At 44.1% G+C, this 21,051-nt stretch overlaps 2 protein-coding genes across 6 annotated transcripts in view; one reads left to right on the forward strand and one right to left on the reverse strand.

The window, feature by feature from the left end:
* Positions 1–3,106: 3,106 nt before the first annotated feature.
* Positions 3,107–3,932, forward strand: LOC108152763. The gene has a single exon (XM_017282335.2). It carries the CDS (start codon positions 3,210–3,212, stop codon positions 3,834–3,836), a length of 627 nt encoding a protein of 208 aa, XP_017137824.1. The 5' UTR covers positions 3,107–3,209; the 3' UTR covers positions 3,837–3,932.
* A 373-nt stretch (positions 3,933–4,305) lies between these two features.
* The window catches only part of LOC108152762 (zinc finger protein 768), a 28,485-nt gene continuing 11,739 nt past the window's right edge, over positions 4,306–21,051 (reverse strand). The window contains exons 2-6 of one of the 5 annotated variants that reach the window (XM_017282334.2): positions 17,064–18,106; positions 16,232–16,988; positions 15,400–15,597; positions 14,948–15,336; positions 4,306–14,849 (exon numbers count right to left, since the gene is read on the reverse strand). In XM_017282334.2, coding sequence (XP_017137823.1) covers positions 14,259–14,849; positions 14,948–15,336; positions 15,400–15,597; positions 16,232–16,988; positions 17,064–17,549 — 2,421 coding nt within the window. In that variant the 5' untranslated portion in view covers positions 17,550–18,106 and the 3' untranslated portion in view covers positions 4,306–14,258. Of the gene's footprint in view, positions 14,850–14,944; positions 15,349–15,399; positions 15,598–16,147; positions 16,989–17,063; positions 18,107–21,051 lie in introns of all 5 variants that reach the window. The other 4 variants (XM_017282332.2, XM_017282333.2, XM_017282331.2 and 1 more) reach the window with 4 other exon arrangements.

The following is a 21,051-nucleotide window of genomic DNA, read 5'->3' on the forward strand; positions in this document are numbered from 1 at the left end:
GGGCAGAGAGGCAGAACGGCACAGAAAATGCAACGCATGCAATGTAAAATCCACCCCATTTGCTCAATATACCAGGTTCGTACGAATCTTTTAATTTGCCTTGGCTGTTTTTGCCTGTTGTTGTCCATACTCATGTTTTCGTTGCATTATGAGCATTACCGATATATACCGATACAAAATCCCCGCTCTATTTAAAAAGCTGCACAACTTGGAAAATAATACTGTTTTTAATTATTCCTGTAGATCTATCTTCTCTGCTAACTTTCACCTGAACTGCGCTAAAATTCTTCCAGTTTCATTCCATTTCAAATTCGTGAAGTGTCTTTGATACTCCGATTTCGATATTCCAAACATATGGAAACGTACACAAAATTCCATAAATGCTAGAATTTACTTATCGATATATATTTTCTGTATGTGATATTTTTGTGTGATAGGCGGAACATATCGGAAGCAGAGATGCATTCTAGCTGTGAACCTTATTTTAGTAGTCTGGCAGCCTTCGACTGGAGAACCACTATTTGGCGGTCTCATTTAAATTCTAATTTAAAATGTTGTCAGCCGCTTAACACCTGGATATCTATGAAAATCTAGTGGTGTGTCTTAGATTATGCTTACATAAACTCGCGATCGGCCTCGACCGGCCTCTCCACAGATTGGGCAAGGAGTTAACAGAGAAAGAAAAAAGTGTTATTATAGAGGCATGTAAACTTTAACAGCGAGCAGGAACTATCAGAGAAATAACTCCCACGCTGCTCTGCTGTACCCCTCTCACCACCCTCCTTTAGCCACCCACTCTGCTGGAGTCTTATCCAAGCTTGCATTTTTCCCCCTCCCTCACTCAAAGCGGTCAATAAAATCGTGCGTCTAGAGGTGCGCGCGAGTCTAAATGCAAATGAAGTGAAAAGTGCAAGGCAAAATGCGGCAAAAACTGAGTGAAAGTGCGAGTGAAAAAGAAAATATGTACCGCAAGAACAATATAATGAGCGGGAGAATGATAAATGGACAAAAAGTGAGTGACAGATCAAAAGCAACTGAGCAAGCAGTACAAGGCGATAAGCAGTGTAAGGCAATGGTGCAAACGTAAATGGTCGAAAAACGAGTGCAAGTGCGAAAGAAAAAAAATTAACCGCAAGAACGGCTTAATGACCAAAAAGTTAGTGAAAGGCTTAAAGTGAGAGCGACAAACAGTTCGGCCATCTACGAGCAGAAACGAAGGCCGGTTACTAAGCGGAGCCTTGCCGTCTTATCACAGCTTACAGCTTCCCCTAAGGTCACTCATTAAAAGCGGTCAACAAAATCAAGAACAAAACAACGCAGCAAAAGGGAACATCAAATAATATTCAACGCTTATTGAAGTATGGGAACAGGTGAGTCCTTCTGTATTGGTTCATTCTTTATACTGTTTTTTTTTTCGATTTCTGTACCCGATTCTCAAAATGAGTATAGGGGTATATTAGATTTGTGGTGAAAATGGATGTGTGTAACGTCCAGAAGGAATCGTTTCCGACCCCATAAAGTATGTATATTCCTGATCAGCATCAATAGCCGAGTCCATTGAGCCCTGTCTGTCCGAGTCTGTCTGTCCGTCCCTATCAGCGCCTAGTGCTCAAAGACTATAAGAGCTAGAGTAACGACATTTTATATCAGGACTTCCCCGTTTACTTCCGCCCCCACAAAGAGCGAAAATCTGTGGCATCCACAATATTGAAGATATGAAATAACTAAAAACACACAATCATAGAGAGTGACCATATCTATCAGATAGCCGAATCTGGATCAGATCGAATCATTATTATAACCGAAAGGAACAAATCAATTTGCGGTCGTTACGCAGCGTTCAGACCCGTTTTCTGTCTCTCTCGCACGCACACATTGTCGCTCAATGTAGCCATACTGACTACATATGTATGTATCGGGTATAAATGTAGACTCACAACGTTCCCCCCCGTTCTTAGTATGTTATATATATATGTATATATTATCTATATTTATATACATATGAAGTGTTTATAATTTCTACACATATATTTTCTCGTGTATTCTCCTTTCGTTCCTTAGTTTGGCGGCCTAGTTAGAATTTATTACAGCAGGCACTTTGTATCCCAGGAGTTTTATATATTATTCATCAGTTTACCTTTTCGATTCTCTGATCTTGGAACGTGTCACAGCGTTTCCTATCATTTAAGCCTCTTTGCTAGATCAGCATACATATCATTTTAAACACTTTAAACATGTTACCGGATCAGGAGGCCTATTCGACGCAGGATAAGGAGAAGGACGAACGTCACTCCTACACTAAGGAGAAACCTCTGACCTACAGCAGCAATGTGTTGGTCGGAAATTGGTTCAATCAGCGCTATCGAAACGACATACGGTACGGGAACACCATACTCCCCGGGCTGACGGCGGAGGAAGCTTGCGAACGGCACAAGACATGCAGCCAAGCCACGTATACGCCCTTCACTAGAAAGGAAACGCTATACGATCACATCGAAAGCAAGCACCTCATGGAGGGAATCAAAGAATCGCAGAACTCGCGCCAGCCACTGGACCAGGACGATCGGTACCTCAATAACTACACCTCCATGAACACCCTGATGTTCAACATGCTGCCCAAGATGCGACTGGACGAGTGCCTACAGATGGAAAATGCAGGTCTGAGGTACCAGCCCAGCCAGCTCGATGCCACAGAATGTTACGGCAACAACAGTGTACTACGCAATAAAATTCGATGCAAGCTGCTCAGCGAACGCCCGAATCGTGGAGCTACCAGCTACATGACGGACTTCAAAATCAAAATAAAGCCCGTCGAGCAGGGGCTGGGAGAGTGGACGACCGCTGATAAGGCCACCAAGACGAAGGATCGCGGCAAGTTTATTTTCATGAATTGTAACATGCACGACGACTTGATGAGCCTTAATATTGAGTCCGCAGTCTCAAAGTACGCATAATATATACCATATTTAGAATGTATACCATACCTACAAACATACATCCAAATCCTTGGCCAACAGAATTCTGCTTGTCTAGTTTTTCAAGTGGGTGGGGGGTGTATAGTAGGTCGGTGTTCACTTGTTTATCTTTCATCTTAGTTTACTCTTTAATACTCAGTGTCTTTGATAGTTCTGAATTGTTTACTTGTATACATAGTTTTCATCCAGTTGGACTCGCAGATAAATTGATTTTCGTATTAGTAAAACAGTAGAATGCATAGCACAGGCCAGAAGTCCTTGCTGTGTAACATGGCCTCATCGCCGTATGGCAAGGAGGTGCTGATAGGCAACTGGTCCGAGCGCCGCTATGAGATCGAGGAGAAGAGCAACGCCGCCGTGCCAGGGGTGAGAGCACTGGAGGGCTGCGAGAAGCACCAGACCGTCAGCCAACGGACCTACACGAATGCGCCCTTCAAAGGGATGGACACGGTCCAGAATTACTCGGATCAGCGCCAGGAGGCCTTTCAGAACTGTAGGAAAAACTCGACATCAAGCCTGAGTTTAGTAGACCACATCTCCCTGACGCGGAATTTCACCACCACCAGCACCCTGACCTACGAGGTGCTTCCCCAGCGGTTCCTCAAGCAAAAGCAGTTGGATACCGGACACTGCGGCCCTCCTCAGCGCCAGCCCGAGATCGACATGCTGCAATCCTTCGGCAATCTGACCAGGACCTACAACTATAAAAAGCTTTTCAGGTGCGAGAAGCTACTGGCCCATCTCGCCGGCAAGGCACAGACCACATATAGCTCCTCCTACAACCGGGCGTTAAAAAGCAAGCCCATCATGGAGTTTGGCCCGGATTACGACGGGGTTGTCAAGTTCGATTTGACCTGCTAGGTAGCCGGCTAGCCTCAGTTCGGATCAGTGTGGACCAGTTGCCCAGATCTTTTCCAAAATTACAGGTGTTTAAATAAAACTACGAAAGCTATATTACAAGATTCAATTTATTTCAAATCATTTTCTTGTATAATAATATAGGTTCGTATTTTAAGTAGTTTCTATATTTTTGATGCCGGAAATTCATTGTGGTTTTATTTTTTTTGGTTGCACATGCCGTGGCATTGGATGCTTTTTGCTTTCGCTTTTTTTTGTTTTTTAGTTTGCAGAGTTATTTTGCTTGGATTCTTGTTTTTTTGTTTTTGTTTTTGTTTTTGGTTTTTTGAAATTAGTAGGTCGATAGACGTTTACAATACTCGTACTTTTGCTTTTTTCTTGTGTTATAGAATATATACTTTAATTTAATGTTAATTATTACAAAAAGTAAAATTTGACGACATTAAACTAGACGACGACTTTCGCTTAAATATTTTGCTTTTGATGCATTAAGATTTGCTTGCCTTAAAATCGTATTTTCGTTTTCGATTAATTTTGGACTGCCTCAATAGGTTTTTGCTTTTCTTTTTATTTTTGTTTTGTTTTGTTTTGCTTTTTGGCTGACGATTACGTTAAAAATTATGCTTAAAATCTAAACCAATGGAAGGTGTTGGTGGTGTGTGGGTCAGAAGAGGTGTGTGTGTGTTTGTCTGTGTTTGTATGGGGTGTATGTGTTGGGTGGGTCGGTGTGTACTTTTGTGGGTGGGGTCCGAGATTTACCGGGATCGTGTTGGTGGGGCAAGTGGCTGTGGGGTAAGTGTTTGCGGGTTGTGGGGTGCTCGGTGTAGCTCGTGTGTGGTGTGGGCTTGTGGGCTTGTGGTTGGGGGGTAGTTTAAGAAAGGTTCTGGTTATATGCTCGTATATATAGTTTTCTTTAGTTTGCTTACAACAATTAAAATTTTGAATTTTTAGTAATTTGTATTCTCTTGATATATCAATTTTGTTGCGTATTTGTATTGTATTTTAGTTTCGCTCCACTCGAGCTTTCGATTTTTCATTACTTTCGAAATTGATCAATGTTTGTTTTTTGGTGTTTGGTGTTTGGTTTTCGTTTTTGTTTTTTGCTTTTTGCGTTTTGCTTTTTGGTTTTTGCTTTCGATTTCCCAATTCGCGTTCTCTTACATTTATTACCTAAAGTATTTAGTTTTAGTATTACTTAATTTGTATGTAAAAAATGATGCTTATACATTTGGCTTAAATTTAAATTCAAATTTTCATTCTGTTTTTGTTGCTCCGAAAAATGTAATTTAATGTGAATTTGAATTTTTGAACTGCCTTTAAGTAGTTGCCTCGAGTGTTCACTGTGTGGTCTGTGCAATCGATAATCGATTGATTTTTGAAAGGCCGAGAGTTGTTTCTTTGTATTGCCGAGAATATATACTTTGGAATGGGCCGAGAAGTGTTTTTGTTTGCTTTTTGTAACTCTATCCTCAAGATATTTTGCCACTTATTATGATTTACTTTTTCTGTATTGTTTTCTTTTATGTTTTCTTTTCTTCGATTGCCTCTGGACAAGTCATCATTTTTTATTTTAGATTTTGATCTCTAAAGTGTTTCTTTTTTCGTTCAGATGCCAAAGGTTCCTTGACGATCATCCTCTGCAAGGATTCAAACATATGTTATGCACTTGTTAAATGTTCGCTTAAACGTTCTCCCTCTAGTTTTGATTGGAAATACCCTTTCCGAATAATTTTTTTTCATTCATTTCGCTTGTTATATCCAAATACTTTATCTTTTATTATGAACCTCATATTTGATTCAGCCAAACTAAGATGCTTTCAATAAATATGGTTTTTTTTTTGTTTGTTTGATTAGCCACAAATATTTTTTAAACTTGAGTCCCGAAACTTGCATGCCAGTGTGTTCCTGATGTTTGATATATATTTTTATATATTTTGTTTTTGTTTTTTGCTTTTGAAATTGTTGTTGCCTTTTCTGGTTGTTGTTGTTGTTGCTCTTGTTGTTGTTGTTGTTGTTCTTGTTGATGTGTGCAAAACAAAACAAAAAAAAAAGGATTGGAAAACTTGACAATTAACGAAAGATTGGTTTAGATTGTGAAATGATTGGAGAAATTCAAACGAAATGCGAACAAAAAGTCGAATAAACATCGTATGCTGTTGCTGTTGTTGTGTAGCCAGTTTTATTGTTTAATTCACGTGCAATCTGCTGTTGTAATTGTATTTGTAATTGTAGTTGTTGTACCAATTGATTAGATTTTTTTTACCAGGAAAGTGAGATTTATGTAGTTCTGTTTGTCGTTTGTTTCTGATCCTCCTCTGTTTTTTATGTCTCTTGTAATATAAAAAAAAAGGTTTTCTATATATTTTTTTCATTATTTTTTTGTTTTTTGGTTTGGTTTTTTCACTGATTCTGTTTTGGTTTTGGTTTTTGGTATTTCTTCATCTATATAGTATGTATAATTCTCTTTTTACACTCAATTACATAAATGGGAAATCATACAATTGAAATATAAAAATGTTTAACAATCTTTTAGCTATTGTTAGTGCTGCATCTTTAAAAAATATATGTATATAGTTGCTGCTCTGCTCTGCTCTGCTCTGCTCTGCTCTGCTCTGCTCTGCTCTACACTGCTTCCTCCTGCTCTCTGTTTGTTGTATGTATACTTAAAATTGCCTTTGTATTAGTCGGGTAATCCCCGTTTTGATTCGCATTCGACCTGCACTGCACTGCATCCTGCAGGATCCCCTAATCATCATTGTCTTCTATTGCTTGTTCATTCAATTGTTTTTCTGCTTCGGTTTCGGTTTCTGTTTCTGTTTCTGCTTCTGTTGCGGTTGGTTTTGCTGTATAAAAGTCGCTCAATAAGAAAAATGTATTTTTATTGTACTATGGTTGCTGTTGCTGCCCGCGGTATCCGTGGCATTTGTTGTAAGTATCTGTTGTAAATGAAGAGATTCGTTCGGTTTATTGTTGCTCATTCGCATCAGGCTATTGGTTAATTAATGGCTTATGGCTGACCCAGGCCAGGTACGTGTTCCGTCTCCTGATCCTGGCAGTTTAGTATCACTATTGCTTTGTCTTGTTTGATTCTATTTGATTTGATTCTGTTTTGGTTTTGGTTTGATTTGTGGTTTGATTTGTGGTTTGATTTGTGGTTTGGTTTTGATTAACTTTCTGCTCAACAAACAAATGTGTGTGTATGTCTTCGATTCGATTCTCATTCTCACTTTCTGATAAAAAGGTTGAAATTTAAGGTTGTGTGTGTGTGTGTGTCGTGGTGGTTGTGTGTTTGTTGTTGTTGTGGGGATGGTGATGGATGGTGGGGCTGGAATATGGATCATATTCTCACTCGTCTGTGGATATGTCGCGTTCAACTGAAAGTAAGAACTCCTGGGACTCGCTCGGCTCCTGTTACTCTAATCGCACTTGAACACTGCTCTTGAACTACTCTGATTGCTGATTCTTTGCGTTCCTAAGTACGTACCTCCTGTTGCATTAGCTATTCATTAGCAAAATGAGGAAAATAATTGATTTACTTATGTCGGTACTATTGCAGTTGCAGTTTGCAGTTTGTGATTTTGGTTTTGGTTTTGCTTTTGGTTTTGGTTTATGTACAGTTTCAGTTTCAGTTTTTGTTGAGTATATAATTAATAATAAGTGCATATCAGGGTCAGGGTCGGCGGCGACGCTGATTGTTGCATAAATAAAATTTGTTTCTATTGCCTCTGCTCAGTATTATTTCTATGGTAGTTATTATATGGTAGTCCCTGTCAATTGTTCATAATAATTACAAACGTATACATATTCCCATCAAATAAATGTCAACATAACAACAAATTGTGTTCGGTTCGTTCTCTCATCTGATCTGATCGTATCTGATTTAATCAGAACTTATTTACGTAATTTATCGTATCGTATCGTATCTGTATCTGACGATTGATTTCATTTCTTCGGTTCTTCTCCAATCTGCTTTACACTTAGGCGAGCGCAAGTTTTAAAAATATTTGTTTGCATTTCCATACTTCACTTAACACTTAATCGAATATACTAGTACTAGTACTCGTACTCGTACTCGTACGCGTATCTTTTTTATGTCGTTTTGAAAAAAAAAATGTTACTATATTTTCTCAGTTTTGGTTTATTTTTTTCGGCTTTTGCGTCGATCCTTTTCGGAAATCGACTTTTACTATTTTTTTTTTTCTGTTTAGTTTAGCTGATTTTTCCATTCGTTTGCGAACCGCTCGCTGGATTGAATTCTTCGAAGTACTGTAACTATTGTTGATTGTAAAAATTCTGTAAAATATTTTCGGTACTATTTCATGTTTGTTTGTGGTTCGTGGTTTGTGGCTTGTTACTGTTGCAAAAACAACAGTTCGTACATATATAATAATACATATAAATAAATCGTTTGATTTCTGTCTGTTATAAATTACTTGTTCTATGGGCACATTGTGTGTACTGCAAAAAGTCTATTCCTTTGGTCCAGCCAGTTTCTGGGTTCCGGTTCCGGTTCCGGTTCCGACGCCGGCTCGAAAGCCGGGCCTGAGTCTGGCATTGTCTGGGAACGATAAATCAATGATATTTGTTGGCCAGCTATGGCTTCCATTAATGTTTTAAATCTGTGCCATTTATATTGATATTATTGAAGAACCATTTGAGGAGAAACCAAATGAATTAGTGGTTAACCTCAATAATCTCGGGAGCCTGGAGCCTGGACGCTGGCTTGGACCAAGATGTTCGACGTTTTTGCAATATTTTGTATAGAGATATTTCACTGATATTTCATCAACTTGATCATCTGATTATAAACTAACGAGGCTATTGTTGTTTCGGATTCCCTCCATCTTTTGAAGAGGGGAACAGAGATTATTCTATCTTCGGGCTATTTTACAACTGATATTCAGTAATTCAGTATTCAGTAATATGGATAGTCTGCGGGTCTGTGTATGTAATTCTTCCTATTCCCTCGGCTGGCTGCTCGCACAAACTGTTTAAGGTTACTTCAAATATAAGTAGATATATCGTATATATAGAGAGTATGCATTAAATACGTTAAAAAATATAATACACCATACATATAATATAAGAGTTTAGGGTTTTCCATATGCACTATATGCTATATTTCTTTGCTTTGCTTTTGGTTTACATTTGGGTTTTGCTTTTGCTTTATTTAGAGTGTATTTTGGAGCGATTCAAATATTCCATTCAAATATTTTATTCCCTCCCTTGGGGTTCGTTCTATAACTCCATTTTCTTTGTGATATTTGAGAATTTAACTAAAAATCGTTTGGAGACTTGAGTTAAATGCATCTGTCTGCGTCTCCGTCTCTGTTTTCCAATTTGAAATCAAATCAAACAGCTGTTCAATGGGCATTCATCGCTTCGTAATATTATCGCATCGCATCGCATCGTATTATTATAATTCAGTATTATCATTGTCATTATCATTATCATTATCATTAGTATTATGCTTACCGTTTCTATTTGAAAGTGTATGTATTTCCTATCGTTTCGTTCCCTTACTGTTTGCTGATTCATTTGAATTGTTGCTTGTTTGTTTGTTGTGTTGTTTTTTGTTTGATGGTTGCTTTGACGCTTGGTGGTTGACTTAAAAACTATTATCACTATTGCAGAAAGCGGCTGTACTCAATTATAATGCATTCCCCCCCCAGGCAGGATCCGGTGTGGCATGGAGGTATGCACCATGCCACACCTTTCCCCTTTGGAGTTTGATTCATTGTTGTTTGTATGTTTGTTCGGCATTTACTATGAATTTTTGGTTTGTCTCTGGATCTGAATATAAGTCTGAGTCTGAGTCTGAAGTGTAAGCCGGAATGGTAATAATTTGATAGCATTTCTCTCAAATATTATACTGAAACATGTGTTCATTTTCTTAATCTCTTTATCATGACATTCGTTCATTATCTGTTGCTTGTGGTATTATAATTTTTCACTATATTAATTTTTAAGAAGAAAGGATTTTTCTTAGTGGTTTTGTTTGTTCTTTTGAGTTTTTGCTTTCTGGTTTGTCGAGTTGTGTGTCGTCGAAAAGCAGCTTTCGAGCTCCGAATTTCTCTCGCGTTTTCCTCTCTGATTTTGTCTCCTTCTTGATTTTGATCAAAGTTCAAAGTTTGTCATAGTTCATAGTTCATATTCATGCCTTTGCTTGCTTGCTTCTTGTGTCGTGTCGTGTTGTGTGGTGTGTGTGTGGTTTTGTCTTTGGGCTGTTCGCTTTATAGTACACGTTGTTGCTTATGTTTAATTATTATGGCTTTTTGAGACTGCAATTAAAATTTCTGCTATAAAAATTACTTGTATTTGTACTCTTGGTTATTTAAATTGGGCTATTGTTTGGTTGTTAGGTATGCTTGTAACTTTGTTTCTGTCTCTCTCTCTCACTTGTCTCTCTTGTCTCGCCGAGCAGGGGTATCTGCTGGCCCCTGCTGCCACTCGTTTTCTATATGTATGTATCTATGTATCTATGTATTTATGTATTTATGTGTCTCTCCTTCAACTATCTGTCGAGGCTCTTCTATGGTATGTTTCTGCACTGCTCTGTTCTGTGCTGTTCTATTATGTTATATTAGGTTATTCGTCAGGTGGTAGCCCCTTTGTCTGTCTAGGCTTTGAGTCATCGATCGGGAAACGTGTGTCCCCGATTCGTGATCAGTATATCAGTACAGTAAACACTCGTGGGTATGTATACTGGTATTTTGTCGTTTGTCATGGCCGGTGTGCTCTTGGGTCTGTATTCCTCCCTTCTCCCTGGGTTCCACTGAAGCATCTGGCTTACACATTTTTGGAGCTTTCTTCGTACTCTTCTCTCTTCGCTTTGAATTTTGTTTGCAACTACGAAAACGATCCGATCCTTCAATAAAACGTGAAAACAGAAGATAGGTACATATATAAAAATAAAAACAACTGAAACCCAAATCATACGAAAATGGTAAATAAGGTGGAAAGTATTTTCGATTTGCAGGCAGTTCCAGGACACTGGACTCCCTTGGAGGCCTGCAAATCGTTTGTGGAGCGTTTCAAAATTTTGTTGTTAGTCTTTATGCTAGAATTTATAGCGCCTAAGGTATGTTTTTGTTTTGTTTTTTTTTTTTTTTTTTTTGATTAAGTGTATGCTTTAAATTTTGTTTTATGCCTAAAAATGTACAAAAGTTTTATGTTTTAGTTTTGGTTTTGTTTTCGTTTTCGTTTCATTTTGTTTTTACTTTGCATTTATCACAGCGACATTCAGTCTAAATTTTGCTTTTATTGGAATTATAGCATAATTTGCCATAATTTACTTTGATATAAACATTCCCATCAATTTTTCCATTCCATTTAGTTTCTTTAACTAAAACTAAACATAATTTTGATTTAAAGCCAAAAGGTTTTTGTGTATGTGTGTGTGTGTTCGTTCGTTTTTCGATTTTTCGATTTTCGTTTAAAGCCGAAAGAATTGTTAAAATTTTGTCTAAAAAGGCCTAAAAGTATGCTAGAGTAGAGCATTAGCTTAGTGTTAAATTTGTTTTGTTTTAGTTGTCATAAGTATTCCTTATAGCAAATCATGCTGATCGCTCCGATCCGATCCGATCAGGCGGATCCAAGTCCCTTTGGTCTAATCGTAATTCCAATAAAAGCCGCCATATCTCGGTTACCGTATAAATTTTTGGATGTTGTTTTTTGCCTTTGTGCCAAAACATGCAAATTGTTCGTGGATAGTGTTTTCCATTTTTTTCAATTTCAATTTCAATTTTGATTTAGATTTCGAGTTTTCAATGTGCCTAAAGAGTGTTCTAAAATTTGGACTAACTTTACCGTAACCGTAGGTGTTAATAAAACTCTTACAATGCCAAAAAAATTTGCTCAAACTATTTATAAAACTTTTGTGCGTAATTTTTTCACTTTGTATTTTCGAAACGTTCTATGTACAATTTTCAATGGTCAACCCGTTCACTGGTTGGTTGCCGAAACATTTGCCATAACTGAGCCCCACTCGTATCACAAAAACCAGACGCCTGTCCAAGCCGAAAAATGTTGTGTTCAATGCCAAAAATGTCGTTCGTTTGCCCCGATAGTTGGGGAAATTATACATATATATCGTTTGGGGATGGGGTAGGGTCTAAAAACTGGGCTGGGATGAAACGATGAATAAACAGAATAAACAGAAGAGGAAAACGGAAAAATCGGAAATAAAATAATTGTGTTTTTGTTTTATTTGAAATCATTAAATAATATATGCAAACATAATTGATAATCTGTATGCCTAAAAAACAGCGAAAACAAATCGTATTCCGAGCACTTTCTCCGATTTACTTCCATCGAAACTTAATTGGCTAGACACTAAATGTATTAAATAATGAGTAGATAGTACTTGCAAAAGTGAAACGACTAAACTAGAGTTAATTTCTGCTCTCTCTCTCTCTCTCTCTCCCGCTCTTACTCTCGCTCTTCCATCTGCGATCCCATCTGCGATCCCATCAATACGTATTACGTAGGAAGCATACGCTATAAGATTAATAACAATCATAAATGCTTTGACGGTACATTGGAAAATTTGATATGAAACTAAATTTGTCATCTATATCCACACAGTGGTTTGGGTTTTGGACTTGGATTTGGATTCGGATTTGGATTCGAAGCAAGGGGAAAGGGAAAAGTATTGGGTGGTGGGGTGATTCAGATAACTTTTTGACTATTGTTCGATTGTATGGCACCTGAAGAGTCACATTTGAATTGCGTTCGCTATATAGTAGATCGATTCTATTCCCGCCCGTTCGCCTTCTCACTCTCTCTCTCTCTTCCTCTCTCTCTCTCTCTATCTATCTTGTGTCTGCCTATGGGTTGGTTGTGCGTGCACTTGTGTGGACATATTTGGGTTAAACGTATGCCTAATTACTCGTACTAAATAAAAACTCAACATAAATTACACACAATTAGTTGGGGAAGACAACAAATGAAGCCTAGTTCAATGTACTAAGGTTTCTACAACTTATTCTGCTCGTTGTATAATTATAGATTGCGTTTTAGTGTTATTTTATACATATACAAAAATCACATATCAATTGAAAAAAAAAAAAAAAAAATTAGAAGGCTCTAATAAGGGTTATCCATATTCATTCAACAAAAATTCGAATACTTCAACATATCTGGAGAACGAAATCAAAACTTAGCTGCTGTGTCATCGAAAAACAAATTGCTCAGCGCCAGCCAGCGTCTGTGGCGCCTCTCTTTCTCTCCCCTATAGCTGCCCTATCTATCGCTCCTATCGCTCGTATCACTTCATACTCCATACTCCATATCTGTCTATCCATTCATTCCCCCATCTATCTCTTGCTCTCGCTCTCTCTATATCTGAGTTATCCTAAGTGTACGCCTAAAATCGTATAACTCTTGTCGATTGTTTCAGTAATCATCGTCACTATCATCATCCTCAGCTTCATGTCTGACGAACTTGTGTTTGAGTGTGTGTGTGTCTGTGTGTATAAATATTTGATGTATTGGTAGTCTTAAGAGGTGTTAGGGTCCTTAAACGAAATTATCAAAAAGGAATCGTATAACGTTGTGTTTTGGTTCTCATTCTCGCTCTTCTCTTTGTAGCGCTGTAGCTCTCAATCGTTAACCATTTGCATTTGATGTTAATGGTCGTAATCAAAGGAGTTTAGAGTCCTTTTCGAAAAGACTAGTACTCGTCCTGTTTTCCTGTTTTTCCTGGTTCAGCTCCTCTTCTCCCGATCATCTTTTCTTACTCTTCGCCCGCTCTGCTCTGCTCTGCTCTGTCCCGTTCCCGTTTTTGTGTTACCAAAACTGTGTTTTGTGGTTTTAAGATTAAAGATTAGTTTTAAAAACTAAGAGAATTTGTATGCGTCTATAACTAGAGAACTTATCGAACCTATCGAACCTATCGAATATTGTGAATAGTGTGTTCCTCAATTTTGATTTCCTCTCCTCTCTCCTGCTACTTCTACTGCTTCTGCTTCTGCTTCTGCTCCTGCTCCTCTCTTCTCTCTCTCTCTCTCTCTCTCGCGCTTCCTACTGATGACATCATAGAGATCCGAATATCGAGTGTATGTGGGGATGGATGGGTATCGCATGTGTTAGAGTGGGCGGCGGTGGGGGCGCACCCCCGTTGGGCACTCCCGGGTGTCCCGGATGCCCCGGATGGGGCGGGTGGGACGTCGGCGGTGGCGGCAATGTGATCGAAAGCGTCACCGTTTGCGGTGCCGCCACCGATGAGGCGTGCGTGGAGGTGGGCGAGGCCGCTGCTGCTGCTGCCGCCGCCGCAGCTGCTGCTGTGATATGATGTGCGGACGATGTGGGCGGCGGTGGGGGTGGCGGATGGTGTTGCTGTTGGGGCGCCGTTGGTTGCTGTTGCTGCTGCTGCTGTTGTTGTTGCTGCTGCTGCTGGGCTCCAGGTGCTCCAGTGGTGGGATGTCACTGGGCCACAACGGAGGCGGACGGGTTCTGCTGCACCACCACGCCGGGCGCCACCGAATTGGCCACCGTGACGGTCACCGGCGTCGTGGGCCCCCCGTTCGCGTGTGCCACGCTGGGCTGCTGTGGCTGCTGCGTCTGGAAGGGGTGCTGGAAGGGCGGCCCATAGCACTGGGGGAAGTACAGCTCGTTCTTCACCACCGACTGCTGGACGACGGCTGCGGCCGCGGCATTGGCCGCTATGCTCCGCACCGGCAGGATGTTGGCCTTGTTGTCCACCGACGTCGGGTTGTTGTTGTTGAGGAACTGCTGGGCCGCCAGGCTCTTGGCGTCGTTCATCAGGTGATTGGCCACGGAGGCAACCTGTGCCACCGCGTTGCTGTTGCCCTGCTGCTGCTGCTGCTGTTGCTGCTGCACCTGTTGCTGCTGCTGCTGCTGTTGCTGCTGCTGTTGCTGCTGGTGCTGCTGCTGCTGGCGTCGCACCTTGGTGGTGTTGGGATTCATGTGGTTGTCGATGTGCTTGGTCACCTCGTTCTCGGTGGCGAAGCGTCGCCGGCAGTTGGGCATCGGGCAGCAGAAGGGTCGATCCCCCTGTATCAGAAACGAAACAGAAGAACAGAAAGATCGCTGGGGTTAGGCATCGTCGATTTGGGGGAGAGTGGCGAAGACTGAGGCCAGGCTACAACTACCTGGTGGGTGCGCGTGTGCTGGTCCAGAATGGCCTTCTGTCGGAAGTCCTTGCCGCACTGGGTGCACTTGTAGGGCTTCTCGCCGGTGTGGATACGCAAGTGCTGGTTGAGGATGGTCCGCTGGCGGAAGAAGCGCGGACAGTACATGCAGCCGAAGGGCTTCTCGTTGGTGTGGATCCTCAGATGCTGCGTGAGGTGCGACTGCTGGCGGAAGCGCTTGCCGCACTCCGGGCAGGGATACGGCCGCGACTCGATGTGGATGCAGCCGTGCTGCAGCAGGGTGGTCTTCTGCTTGAACTCCTTGTCGCAGATGGGGCACCGGACGTAGAGCGGCATGTTCGCCGGACGGACACCGATGTGCTGCAGCACCTCGGGCAGTATCTTTTGACCTGCGGAATGATCTAATTAGAGGATTGATCGTTCGAATGCCCTTGCCACTGCTGATCACTCACCCTTGCCGTCCTTGAAGTACGAGGGATAATGCATGCCCCCGCTGCCGTCTGGCGTGCCCTGGGAGTCGTCGTCATGGTATCCGCCGCCGGCACCGGCAATGTCTCCCTTCGTGTCGTTCTCCTCTCCCGGGAAGGGCACGTCCGAGGGCCACAGCGTCGGGTGCGGCCCGTTCTTGAAGATGAGGTGTGGCGAGACATCTGTTGGGGGGACGTTTTGATCCGCATCCGCCGCACCAATCGGTTCAACACGGAAGTAGTTAATCGATAGAGAAAGAGAGAGAGAGAGGGATAGAGCAAATGTTAGCAGCGCTTAGACTTGGCTCATAGCCGAGATACAAATCTTGAAGAGAGAATAGCATCTAAAATCTTTCGCTAAACTAGAGACAGATTTTAATAATCTTTTTGCTTATGTTTTTTGCAGTTGGCTTGCCGTTTGGTCGAGCTGCTGGGCAGGAAGATCAAAGATCGATCGATGGATAGATGGATAGATATACGAGTATCTGCTGCACTCTCAACGAATCGACACGCCAACACGAGAATCATCTTAGCCTAGGAGCATGAATTTTGATTTTGGGCCAAAAAAGCATTGAATTTTGCAAGGGAAATGGTTTGTTGCCAAAAGGTGCGTCAGGGTCAGTTTTCTGTGTAGCCTTCCGACCCCACTCAAACTGTATCTGTAGCTCTAACTGTATCTCTAACTGTATCTCTATCTGTAGTATCGGTAAGGAAGGAGTTATCTGTCGCTCGCCTTGGTGGGTGCGCACATGCTGATTGAGGATGGCCTTCTGGCGAAAGTGCTTGCCGCACTCGGGGCAGGCGAAGGGCTTCTCACCCGAATGGATGCGTATGTGCTGGTTGAGAATGGCGCGCTGGCGGAAGCTGCGCGAGCAGTACGGGCAGGTGAAGGGCTTTTCGTTGGCGTGGATGCGCAGGTGCTGTGTGAGGTGCGACTGCTGGCGGAAGCGCTTGCCGCACTCCGAGCACGGGAAGGGGCGCGCGTCCGTGTGGATCCGGTCGTGCTGCAGCAGTGTGCTCTTCTGCTTGAAGTCCTTGCCGCAGGTGAGGCACTTGAACAGCCGCAGGTCGCTGTGTGGCTTGTTCTTGTGCGGACGCCCCGGACCGTTGCCCGTCCGCCCGCCCGTTGTCACTCCGCTAACCGCCCCCACACCGGCACCCGTCGCCCCTCCGTTGGCCGCCGCGGCGCCTTCATTGGCATTCGCGTTCGACGGTCCGCCGTTACCGTTCTGCTGGCCATTCTGCTGGCCCGGCAGCAGCTCCGGCAGCGAGTAGGCCTCGCCGCCACCGCCTCCTCCGCCCCCTGCCCCGTTCTGCTCCATCGGCAGGACGCTCTTGTTCAGATAGTGGAGCGGCGGGAAGCCGGGTGGAGCCAGCATCCCGCCCTGCGGCGCCGCGTGTCGTGGTGCATAGTAGTCGGGCGTCTGGAAGCCATTGCTGGGATCGCCCTGTGGTCCGCCGCCGCCACCCCCGTTCTGCTGCACGTGCGGGTTGCCCGCCTCCCCTGGATTCGAGCCGGAGTGTTGGGGGTCGTTGCTGCTTTGGTTTTGGTTTGGCGCGGAGTTCTGCTGAAGCTGCAACGAGAAGGCAACCGTTAATCTGCTGCTGTGGATCTGGATCGTGGTCGGAATGTGAGAATCGGGACTCACCTGGTTCATGGCATCCTCCTCGCCGCCGGCATTCGCCCGCTGCTGCTGCTGCTGCTGCTGTTGGACCGAGGGATACGGACTGGACGAGGGCGACACCTGCTGCTGGCGGCCGTCGCCGCTGCCGTTGTCGCGGGGCTCCTGGCCCCCGCCCGGAGGACTCTGTGGCTGGCCCGCTGCTGCAGCCGCTGCGGCGGCCTGGGCGGCAGCCTGTGCCGCATTCTGTTGCTGTTGCGCCTGCTGCTGCTGTTGCTGCTGCTGGGCGTTGAGGTGCTGCTGGGCTTGCTGCTGGATGTTGGGGTACATGTCGCTGCCCCACTGGGCGGCGCTCGCCCCGAGGGCGCCCGGGTTGCGCTCCGCGTCCTGCGAGTCCTTGTAGAGGACGTAAGGCTGGCCCGAGTCCTGGGTAATGCAGTACATGATCTGGCGGGGCACCTTCAGGCCTGCCGCTATGCAGGCCGCAAACGAGGCCGAAAAGTTGATGGCCATTGTGCTCTCCCCTATGCTCTCGATGGGAGCCTTGTATATCCTATTGGTTGCTGCTGCTTGTCCTCTCTGTGTGTCCTTTGACTGGACACCCGGAGAGTTGCTGTGCCTCTCCTCTCTCTCTCTCTCTCTCTCGTGTGGCTTTTGTCTCTGTTGGGACTCCTTCTCTATTGACTTTTGATGCACATTTCTGCAGTTTCTGTTTCTCTTTCTTAGCCGCTTAGCCACTTAGCCACTTAGCTGCTGCTTTAGTTGGCTTTTGCTTCTGCTGCTGCTGCTGCTGTTTGGGTTTCTGCCACTCTCTTCATTTGTTTCTCTTCATTTTGTCCAAATTTAAAATTCCTTTCTTCTTAAGTGTCACATTTATTTATTCCTTCGTTTATAATAAACTTGTTTTTGTTTTTGCGTATCTGCTCCTCCCAGGAAGCTGTTGCTTTTGCTTTTCTTTTTAGTTTGAAATGAAATTGTATCTCCCTCCTGGTCGTGTTTTCTCGATGATTTCAAATTGGTTCCAAAGATATTTCTGGGCTGGCAATCGTCAATCCTTGTTTTTGGTTGAACTGAAAGTGGAAGAATTGAAAGGATTAGTGACGAAAGCAGATACTTTCTGTGTTGGCATGCAAAACGCCTTCGACTCTCAATTTCCAGGCGGTGGCAGCAGAGCCAGAGCCAGAGCTGCCGCTTTTTTAAAAGTGAAAATGAAAAGGCCGAGAGACATTAGCAGAAATGGCTGGCAAATTAAAAACAATGAAGATCATCAGCGGCTGATTGGAAGGAGTGGCGCACCAATGGACACCGCATGCCAAGCAGCCTGCTCGGCCCCCTTCCTTGCCACCGCCCCTGCCCCTGCCCCAGCCCCTGCCCCTGAACCCACAAAATGGTTGGTTGTCCACATGCCTCCTCCTCCTTTGTTGTCATGAGCGACCGAGTGCCGCCACCCGGCACCCGCCCCCGCTCCATGCCGCGACTTGACTCACTTTCTGTACTTCCTACCCTTCGTTAGAGGGTATTACAGCTTTGAGCAGAGGTTTTCCCCACACAGAAAACGAGGTACTTCTGATACGAAAGAGATTTGAGTATTTTCGAAAGGCGGCCGAAGTTTCATCTTCTTTCTTCTTCCCAGTTGCGTCAAAAACATGTCAAAATCGAATAACTTTGTTCCAAATTACCCACATATAACTGCCAGGGATATGCTAGGGTATTTAAGGCTGCGACCTGCCAAAAACTAGCCTTTTCTTTACTGTTTTGTCTTTTTTGCTTTTCGCTTTTCGCTCTTTGTTTTTTTTCTTTTTTGGTTTTGGTTTTGGTTTTATCTCTGTGCCGTGTTCTTTTTGTTGTCCCACGACAACGACGCCGCGCCGATGACGACGACGTGCCAACTTTTTAATGCGGGATCAAGGTCTCGGAGAGCCACAGACACAGCCAGGGACACAGACGATACACGGACGAGGAAAGGCACACAGATACACACGATCGCAGAAAGATATCCCCAGGCCGCGGCCGGCCCGCGGAGTAATGCCACAAGGCAGGCTGCAATATCCATTAAAAGTCTTCGATGGGGACGGGACGCGGTAGAGACTCCGCCGATCAGGCAAATGTTCTGATCCCGACTATGATGTGATAAGAGAGCCATCCCCATTGATGATTGACTTGTCTTCAAAGGGGTCAGAGGCAGAGTCGGAGCATGTGCCCGGAACAATCTCTGGATATACACACTCGTACGCTTACTTATTCGCAAATTGTGAGCCAATCAAATGAATCGAATCGACTGGGGCTGGAATCGCTTTGCGTGTCGACATCGACATCGACATCGGTTCAACAGCGATTACAAGAAGTTGTTGAGCCGGGGAATCGGCACGGTCAATGGGCAGTCGTCAATCGGCTATCGAGAGCCGGCTGTTCGCGAGAGAACGGCGAAGCAAACTACCTTGAACCCGCGAGTGAACGCGCCGCTGCAGCGTCGAACTGTGAGATACCTCAACACTGGAGAGAGCTGGCGGGTCCGGAACATGCACTCGGACTGGGACGACGGCGGCCGAGAGGGGGCTGGCTGTGTGCTCTCCCAACGACTGCACTGCACTTCGTGTCAAATGCAGTGCCGCCGTCGTTGCCGTTGCTGTTGCTGTTGCCTTTGCTATTTGTGAATTATTGCGCTCCATTGGCAGAGCGACAGCATTTGCAATTTATGCGTTCGTTGTCGTCGCAGGTCGCCGTCGCCGTCGCCGTCGCCGTCGCTGCCGTCGCCTTCCAGTCCAAACGAATCCCATTCCGATTCCGAGTGCCACTATCTGAGGAGCACGGCGTCCTCCCCTCGCCCGTTCACAGCGTGTAATGAGTACCCAAATCCGCTACGGGTATAACAATTTTGAGAAGCACTTTGCATCAGTCTAGATTCTAGGCGAAGATGCTCCACAAACAAACCTAAGAAAGGGGTCATAGATCTGATAAAAGCATTTACCCAAAGCCGAGATGTGCGACTCCTAATATGGTCTTTAAAAAGATCTCCCCATTGATCATTATTTACATCATTTCGCAATGCCATTCAATCTCTTTTTCCGCGCACATCCGCCATCATTTCTAAACACATACTCGTACTCGTACTCGTACTTCAAGTCGTATTCGCATCTGCAGTATGCATATGCTCCAGTTTTTGGTATTTTCGCTTATCGTCGAGCAAATTCGAGTTGCCAATTTCTGGCTCACGCTCCGCTGCCAGTGAAAGTTGTCAATGTACCCCCCCCCCACCTCCAGCTCCAGCACCAGCTCCAGCTCGATCTCCAGTGCTAGCCCCTGCCACCGCCACCGCCACCGCCACCGCCCCACCCACAACCAAGTCGTGGTCCACTTAAGGGGAGAATGATATTTCAGTTTCTATTTCTATTTAAATGGCGGCCAGCCAGCAGCAGCCAATGACGCCGTCGCTCATTGCCATTAATATACATTTATCTTGCACCATTCGTATCTCGTGCCGGTGCACTTGTATCTGGTGTCTTGTTTCTTGTATCTTGTGTCTTGTATCTCTTGGTGTGGCTCGTGTCTTGTGGTATGTTGTGTTGTGCCGGTGTCGGGGCTGTCAGGTGTGAAGTAGGTGGAGTTTGCCAGACCGCCCGCCCAACTCTTGCTCCCATTTCCCGTTTAAGCTGCGCCTCGTTCGGCTCTGCTGCGTATCGGGTGTCCGATTACCCGCCCCCATCGACGCACCGGACGATCTCGGACCCCATGTCCTCAATGTCCGATACAGGTTCCTCCGAATTCCTTAATTTACGGAACTATCTACGAGTACAACGAGTATCTATGGAGCTGTCACTGCGTGTCCGTCCATTGGTTTTATCTAACATACGAGTACTCATAGCTGGCCCCCTCCCCCAGCCCCATCCCCTTCCCAACCAAAAAAGAACGATTCTCAAGGTTAAGGCAGCGAAACTGAGAACAACAACAAAATATATACAAATTGCCAAAAAGTTTTTTGCGCTTGTTGCTCGACAACGACAACAAAAAACGAGCG

This window comes from Drosophila miranda, chromosome XR, assembly GCF_003369915.1.
Source record: "Drosophila miranda strain MSH22 chromosome XR, D.miranda_PacBio2.1, whole genome shotgun sequence".
Classification (NCBI taxonomy): Eukaryota; Metazoa; Arthropoda; class Insecta; order Diptera; family Drosophilidae; genus Drosophila; species Drosophila miranda.

Excerpts from the sequence above, each read along its gene's own strand:
- LOC108152763 (XM_017282335.2), top strand. The coding sequence starts at position 3,210 with ATGCATAGCACAGGCCAGAAGTCCTTGCTGTGTAACATGGCCTCATCG.